General features: G+C 43.8%; 1 protein-coding gene across 1 annotated transcript in view; it reads left to right on the top strand.

Moving 5' to 3' along the window:
* The first annotated feature begins 214 nt into the window (after positions 1 to 214).
* The window catches only part of XPO4 (exportin 4), a 145,337-nt gene continuing 136,878 nt past the window's right edge, over positions 215 to 8,673 (top strand). Inside the window, exon 1 of the mRNA XM_074985345.1 lies at positions 215 to 312. Coding sequence (XP_074841446.1) covers positions 235 to 312 — 78 coding nt within the window. The 5' untranslated portion in view covers positions 215 to 234. The remainder of the gene's footprint in view (positions 313 to 8,673) is intronic.

The following is an 8,673-nucleotide window of genomic DNA, read 5'->3' as shown; positions in this document are numbered from 1 at the left end:
CTGGCCCGCGTGCCCTGGGCCCGCCCCGGGGGTAGGGTGAGGGTGAGGGTGAGGGCGCGGGCGGGGGTTTCTGGCTACAGGCACGCCCGGTGCTTCCGCCTGCTGCGGCCGGCCACGCTGCTGCCGCTCGGCGCCGGTGCCCTGGGTCCGGGCGCTTCCCCGCCAGCCGGGGGATTGGCTGCGCGACCGCTTCGTCCCAGAATGCAGCGCATGGCGCGTCATTGAAGAGAGACCATGATGGCGGCGGCCGTGGCTGCGGGGGGGGCTCCTGAGGTGATCGCCCAGCTGGAGAACGCGGCCAAAGTGCTCATGGTGAGGGCGTCCCCGAGGCGGGCAGGCAGCGCCGGGCTCCCCCTGCCCGCTGCATGGGCCCCCTCCCGCCTACCCTGCTCAGAGCTCCGCTGGATGCCCCCCAGCCTTGGATGCCCCCCAGCAGTTTCCCTGCATAGTTCTTCGGCAAACCTTCCCCTGCCTCCCTTGTTGTGCCGCTGCCCCCGCCAAGCTTCCCCCCTTCCAAGCACAGCTCTCCCCACGCGGGAGCCTGCCACTCTGTAAAGTCCCACTAGAACGGGGCTCCCTTATATGCCTGTATTCCCATGTGTGCCAACCCATCTCCATCAACCAGCATTCGTCACTCTACTGGTCCCTTCTTACCCATTTCCCCGGGAGACCCTTTGCTGGTCCCCCCCCCACTTGCACCTCCTCTCCCCACAAACTGCCCTCCTGTCACCATTAGTGTTTTCTCCACTCCAGGGGAAACTTGCAGAGTGAAATCCCTACTCCCCCACCTATCTCTTCCTCTCACTGTTTGCCCAAACTAGTGTGTGTGGGGGTGGGAGCAGGTACATAAAACATAGCTAGAAGTGCCTATTCCTGCTTTACCTTCTTGGAGTAACAGGAACTGGGAAACTCAGGGGTGAACTGCAAACATGTCCTAAGAGGTGGCTGAATTTAGTGGTGGGTGAAATGGTCACTGAGCACTTGTGTAATGTGCTCTGTGGTTATAAAGGCTGCATAAAGGTGTATTGTGTGTGAGATGTATGGAACATAAGAACTTATGAGTGGAACTCCGTCTGCCCTGTGTTGTGAAATACACTCAAGGAGTCAAGGGGTTTGTAGTGAACAAAGTACTCCACTTAAAGTACTAGCAGCACTATAGCAAAGCTGGTGTTTTGATACTTATATAGTGATGGACTTTATAGAAAACTCTTAGGTAGCATAAAACATTTTGTGAGCTGTTGTATGGGTCATGTCTTGTATTTTCTGAGGTGTTTTTGTTACTTCAATTAATGCAGAGTTTGAAGGGTACAAATCACAGGATTATTAAATGTGAAACAAAAATGGATTAGAGCTATGCAGTTGTTCAACTGACTATAGTGGTCTGACTTCTTTTAAACCATATGTTAACGGAAAGCTGGTTTGTTTTCTGGTACAGAATGTTGTACAATACTGAATATAAGGAGGAGAGAATGTGTGTATATGGAGAAGCTTAACTATTTTTTAAAAATAGAACTAAGTGAATATACCAGTCATTAAGTGTTAAACATTTAAACATTATGTAAAACTGAGAGTTTACTGATTTTTAATTTTGTATGAAAAGTTGTACATAAAGGCTATGTCTACAGTAGAAGCCTCTGTCTATAGAAGTTACTGTTGGAAGAGATGTTCTGACAAAAGTTCTGTCGACAGATTGTGTCTACACATAAAAGCGGATCATCTTTTGACACACACTGCTGACAAAAGGGTACCCTAGAGCATCGTCACATCTTTTTTGTAGACAGGTTTTGTTGACAAAACACGTTTTGTGTGTAGATGCTCTGCAAGTTTTGTTGACAAAACCCCAGTTTAATTCTGAATAAGTGCTCACACAAGGAGCGAATGTGGCTAAACCAATCTGTTTTAAATTCACATCTTTAGTTAACTTGGATTAATTTTCCTGAGTCTTCTCTTGAAATTAAACCCTTATAGAATCTAATCCCATAAACTCACATCTTTGTGCATGTGGGTAATCCCTGTGATTTAATTTTTTGCAGTATTCTGGATTTAAAAAGTTGCAGGCTAAAAACACGTATTCCCAGATGGAAAACAGTGAATTTAGTTAAAATTACCAAACAAAGTTCTTATCTTTGGAAATTTATCAAAACAACTATTGTGGAATAATTATTCCTGAAAAACTCTCCGAGTGGGCACTCTTACGCCACATCTACACTAGCCCCTTCCTTTCAAAAAGGGCATGTTAATGAGCGAGGTCGAAAGATGCCATGAATATGCAGTGCCTCATTAGCATAATGTTGGCCGTGGCAATTTGAAAGTGCTGCTTTTGAATTGTGTGCTACCTGTGTAGACAGGGGCCTTTCGAAATCACCACTCAATCTTTGAAAGCCCCTTATTCCTATTTGGTTTTAGGAAAAAGGGGCTTTTGAAGACTGGGGGGGTCGTTTCGAAAGGCCCCTATCTACACGGGCAGCGCACGATTCGAAAGCGGCACTTTCTAATTGCCACAACTGCCATTATGCTAATAAGGTGCTGCATTCATGGCAGTGCCTCATGGCATCTTCTGACCTTGCTTATTACCATGCCTTTTTCAAAAGGAAGGAGCTAGTGCAGATGTAGCCTTAAGGTGGAGTACGTGTTTCCAGCTGGAGTTATTTTGAAACGCTTTATTCCAGATTGGATTGACTGTCCACATGGGGAAGCTGTTCCAGAATAACTGTTCTGGAGGTGTTATTTTGGTAACTTTCCAAGTGCAGACAAGTCCTTAATAGCAAATATTACAAAAACAAATTTTAAGAATTATAGCAAAAATATGAGTTAAAAGTATGCAAGTAGTAGTATTATATTAAGGTAATGTGTATATAAAGATTTGAATTATGTTGTGTCTCATACATGTGTTTGTGAGACTGATGAGAAATATTAGTCATTCAGTTATCAGTCTTAGACTCCCTTTTTTGAGCATATGTGATTGTGTCCTTTTAGCACCATAGTCGTGTAAGGGGATTGTAATAACAGAAGTGTATTTTATATTAGATGTCACAGACAGGACTTGGGCATGGCAAAGAGATCATTAGGTAGGTTTTTTTAGTGAGTCACATTAACTTCTGCAGCTTAGAAACAAGGCTGTAGTTGCATGTTGGTAAAATGTAACCTGAATGTTTCACTGAAAGTGCACGAGCAAATTTAGTATCTGTATCAGTATTGTGTAGTTTTCCCAGTATTGTGCTAATGATACTGTAAGTGCTAGTGTAGACCAGATGAGACATTTTCATATGAAATGTCCATTGAAATGATGAAAAAGATATGTGAGCCCTGTTTACTGTTGTACTTACACAGATATAGAAAAATGGGCATTACATTTGCTCTTGAATATACAGCTCCAGTATCTCTGCTGCTACTCATAGCATTTTCACTACTGTTACTGGAAACTTTGTGGAAAGGATTAAAACTGACAAGAATCCAGGGGCATTTTACTCTATTGCAGTAGGCTAGGGTAACGGATGCAGAGACAGGTACTACAGCTATTCACGGAGGATTTAAAGGTTGGAGGAAGGGGTAGATTAGCAGAGACTTCCTACAGTCACAGCAGCCAGGAGATTCCTTCTAATGCTCCTTTCCCTTTCCAGTAAGCAGAGCGTATTTTAGGTGGTGAAAGAGAGAGTTCAATTTGTTCAGATAACTGAGTTGAAAGATACAAAACACAGGGTCCCAAAGCTGGGCCCATGGTTAGCATGAAGAAAGGAATCCCAGAAACTGTGGAAGCACAGTTTGTGTCTCACCAGGAAATTACTCCTGCTCAGTGAGGTAAACTTCTTAAGTTTCGTGTATAAAGAGAGTAAGGAAGATGGATGGAAGTCAGTGTGAAGGCATGATTGTTCACATCCACACTGGTAAAGACATTGATGATGGGGGTGGAGAGGAAGTATGAAGGTGATGAAACTGGCATCTTTAAAAGAGAGAACTGGGTGGAGCCCTGCAGTGAGAGAGGAATGGTCAGAAGGGGAGGAGTAGAGTTATGAACAACCTAGAAGGTTGAATTTTTCTGCCTTATAACAAAGGTTTGTAGTTGGACAGGTGACAAAAATGAAGAGATTCAAAAGATTGATGTCATATGTTCAATTTGTCAGATGAGGGAGGTAGTCTTAGTTGTATTTGTGTGGATTAGAAAGTTGTGATCTATCAAAGAGATTTCAGATATTGATAACAGGAGATGTATGTTTGCAAATTAGTATTTTATATATCTTTAGACTTTATCATTTAAAAGGTAGAAGATAAATCCTATTGAAGAAAGTAAAGAGAAGTATAAACCTTGGCAAGTGAAGTGTAAAAATATAATTAGGAAGGCCACAAAATAATTTGACATCCTGCCCCATCCCCCAGGGGCCATAGGGATGTGCTAGCCACTTCCGGGAGCGTCACAGAGTCAGAGCAGGTAGAAAGCCTGCCTTATCTTCACTGTGCTGCCGGACTTGTAACATGCAGGAGGCACTTGTAGGGAGGGGTAGGAGTTGGTCAGCAGGGCCCATAGACTCCCTGGGTTATCCTCGGGGACACCAGTTTGAGAAATTCTGGCTTAAGGAAACAACCACAATGAATTCAGATTTCCTACTAAGGTGAGAGGTGCCCACTTCCTGAGCTCTTGGGGCATGTTCAATCCTGGATCTGCCCCAGGACCTGCCCCTATTCAACTCATTCCCCCTAAATGTGCACTCTGCCTCTTCCAGTTCCATTTCACTCCCTTCCAACCCCACTCTGCTCCCACCCCACCTCTTCCTGCCCCGGTTCTGCTTCTTCCACCCTCTTGCATGGTGCTGGACAGCTGGTCACTGGTGGGTAGGAGGGAAGCACTAGAGGTGTGGTAGGAGCTGGTCAAAAGGGCTGCAGGTGGGTGCTGAGCACCCACTATTTTTTTCCCCACAGCCAGTGTCTATGGCTCAGGTGAGTTATTTACTGTGTGTATTAGTGTTCGCAGTCTGTCTTTGTGCTTCATGTCTGGGACCACAATCGAGATCCTTTTGGAAGCTGTAAAAGTTCAGTATTCTAGAAATGCACTGTCGGTGCAGTCTGAGTCCCTCCTTTGTACAGCTTGTTGAGCTGCACTGTGAGAGAGGGACAAAGCTTAGTGATTTGGAGTTAGGGATGATGTGGGACCCTGTGCTGTGATATACCCTGAACAAGTCTTCTAGTTGCCATAGTAAAAGCAACACTAGAGGCCAGTGCCAGAGTCCCAGATAGGACAAATATATTTTTTTCTACTGGAATAGGCTTGTTGAATTCCTTCTGGACAGCAATGGTCATGACGAGTCAGATCTGTGTAAGGCACTGGGGACAGGCATGCTCAGTGCATGGCACAGGCACACAATACAGAGACTGGGATGAGGAATTAGAAAGGGACATGTTGAATGCATGGCACTGAGAATAACTGTGCTGGGAGCATGCATCAAGCATGAAGTCCATATACAAGGGTGAGAAATGGAATAGCATGGGACCACAGCTGAAACTGTAGAATGGGAATGAGACTACTGACTGAGATGAAAAGAACAGTTCACACCTTTCAGACATTGTTGAAGGCTGTATTGATCTCCATAGGTTGAAAACTATGCTTTTGTCACGTACAAGTGATTTAGATTCGAAATAGAATTAACTGGATTAAATTCTTTAGCCTGTATTATGCTGGGGGGGTCAGATAAAATAATCTAGTGATACCTTTTGGTTTTAAAAATCTATTAAGCTGTAATACATGGATTTAAGTAAAGACTAAACATGTCACTATTCTGAGTTCAACAGAATTGATTTACATTATTTGCCAGCATGTGCTCCAGCATAGTCTTGGTATTAGGTGCAGCTGTATTGATCAGCGGAGGGGTAAGCTGAAGTGGGTTGACACAGTTGACTCTGTGATATGACAGGAGGTGCATGTGTATTTTGAGAGATCAAGTATGAGCTCTTCCACTGGCATGAAAAACTCTCCTCTGTGAGAAGCATATGTCAGCAGGCACTGATATAGTACTGTGCACATGAGAGCGTATGTCAGTGTAACTCCTGTTGTTGGGAGAATGAAACATTCACAACTCTTTCTGTCCAGTAAAATAAGTTTGGCCAACATAATGTAGACATAGCCTTTGTGAAATCCCACAGACTTTAATCTATTCTCATTCTCGGTATCTTGGTGGCTTTTCACACTAGTGATGGTTCTTTGTCTTTAAACTCTCATGTCTGCTGGCCTTTATGGCATGGTTTATTCATGACTCTTTTCCTACCTCTTCAGTTACTACTTCATTATCATATTTGGTGGGTCTTCAATTTTCCTTTTCTTTCAGAAGACATCTCCCAAAACTCTGCCTTTGCCCCACCTACATTTCTTTCACCTACAAGCAGGGATTAAAATGCCAGCTTTAAGATGATTTTACTCTTTCTGTCCATTAAGGCCAGTCATCATTTTGCTCTCCCCTGTCTGTCAGTTCTGTTAATCGAGTCACTGACTCCCACCTTTTGATCTGCCAGTGTCAGCCTTGATTGCCCCTTCTTGGTTCTCCATCAACCTCTGTCCCAGTCTTTTTTGGGTCATTGTCAAGGAAATGTACTGACCAGGTACTAAATCGACTGGTCCACTTTTTACTATGGTGACTGATAATAAGCAATTAAAGATACATTGCTCTCTACCTCTAAAAACAAACTTTCGTCCAAAGGAAGACATAGAGGCTTAATTCTAAAGCCTTTATTTTGCTAGGCTGCTTTAAGCAGGATTAACAACAGGTGTTTCATAGCTTGAATATAATGAATGTACATGGGGGAGAAAATGAAGATCTGGAAATGAGATGACCAGTAGTTGCTGTTTTGGAGCTATCCTAAAGCTCACATTGCAACCATTTTTTCTGTATAATAACAAAGTTGAAATCTGGTGAAGAAGAAGAGCAGTTAACTGTGGTCAAGGTAACTTTTTAAAAAAAGAAATGGGTGCCTAAATTCTTATTTTAATACTTAAATAAGTGACCTGATTTATCTACAATGCAGAACGTCTGGAAACTTGCATTGTAGTCAGGGCGAGCTGTTGAGTGTTCAAAACTTTTAAAAATCGGGCAACTTATTTTGATGCATGTGAAGGAAAATACCACTGTTGCGGCCTAGTGGTCAGGTGGGAATAGCCAGCTTTCTCTTTCTCCTGGGCATTCCCCTTTTTGTTATAGCTCCTCTGCCCCACAGTAGTCTGTCTTCCCTGTGATTTTGCTCTCTGTCTGAGCCATGTATACTACTGTCTCTTTTGGGGTATTCATAAGAGTTCAACAATATGGGAGTTTTCAGGATTAATTATGTGGCCCCAAGGCTCTCCCCATGTGTCAAGGTCTTGGGGCCCTGACTGTTTTGTCTTCAGGGTCTTCTCACTGCAGCTAGGTTCCCTGAATCAGGGATAGGCCTGTAGTTGTCCCATTTTAGTGGTAGAGATTCATGGGCCTACCGTCTCCACCAGGCCGTGATCTAGGGCCCAGTGGAGATGATGCTGCATCCCTGGATTGCTTCCTGCCAGACACCTCTTCTTTTCTACACAGTAAAGCAGCGGTTCCCAACCTTTTCCAGGCAAGGACCCATTATGACAATTCAGGAAGACATGGTGACCAAAGGGTGGATGGGAGATGAAAATTACTTACAGCCTGTGTGGGGTGGCTACGAATATTAAAGGTGGAAAAGCTGTCTTTGTAATGCATAATTGCTCCTTTATTGATAGCTATAGCTGCTGGATGTGGTAGCATTAAGGAGCTGCAAATGGCTTCTTAGAGAGCCATGTGCAGCTCCGAGCTGCTGGTGACCCTTAACAAATCTAATCACAACCCATGTTTGGGTCCCGACCCATAGGTTGGGAATCCCTTCAATAAAGCAAAGAACTAAAACACAAATATAAAGCTTATAACTTTCAGAGCGTCCCAGGTCCTTTTTAGGCGTAGACCAGAGGTCAGCAGCCCCCGGCATGGGTGCCAAGAGTGGCAATTGAGCTGATTTTCATTGGCACATGAGGTGGAACCTCAGCCACCCTTCTGCCCCCAGGCAGCTGCGAGCTTGCTCAAAGTCATGTCGCACGTGGGTTAGCAAAAGACCAACTAATGCTACCAACCACCACCTAAATGGTAAAGCTGTGCTGCATCTTAATTTGTTAATGAAGCTGTTGTAAGTAGGACTATTAATAACTTTAAAAAGTATCATTGGCACTTGGGCCATACACAGAGGCTCAAAGATCAAATTTCAGCACTCCACGTGGGAAAGGTTGCTGACCCCTGGCATAGACCATGTCTATTCTGCCACTTGTGTCTCAAGGGGTTGAATAAAACAACTCAGCTGTGTTTACACTTGCATTCCTCTTTTGAAAGAGTCGTGTAAATGAGGGAAATCAAAAATGCAAATGAGGCACAGATTTACATATCTGGAGCCTCATTTGTATATTCTTTCAAAAGAAGAAAAAGCAGTGTCGACGCAGCTCTTTCTAAGATGGGGTTTATTTTCAAAACAGCTGCATCGACACTGATTTTCTTCTTTTGAAAGAATATGCAAATGAGGTGCAGATTTATCTATCTGGCACTTTAGTTGCATTTTTGATTTCCCTCATTTGCATGCCTCTTTCGAAAGAGGAATACAAGTGTAGACACAGCCCTCCTGAATAACATAAGATTCGCCAGCACAAGTGGTAGT

Source organism: Carettochelys insculpta, chromosome 1 (genome assembly GCF_033958435.1).
Source record: "Carettochelys insculpta isolate YL-2023 chromosome 1, ASM3395843v1, whole genome shotgun sequence".
Lineage (NCBI taxonomy): Eukaryota > Metazoa > Chordata > Testudines > Carettochelyidae > Carettochelys > Carettochelys insculpta.
The sequence above is the reverse complement of the archived record's forward strand: the minus strand, read 5'-3'. Positions and strand labels throughout refer to the sequence as shown.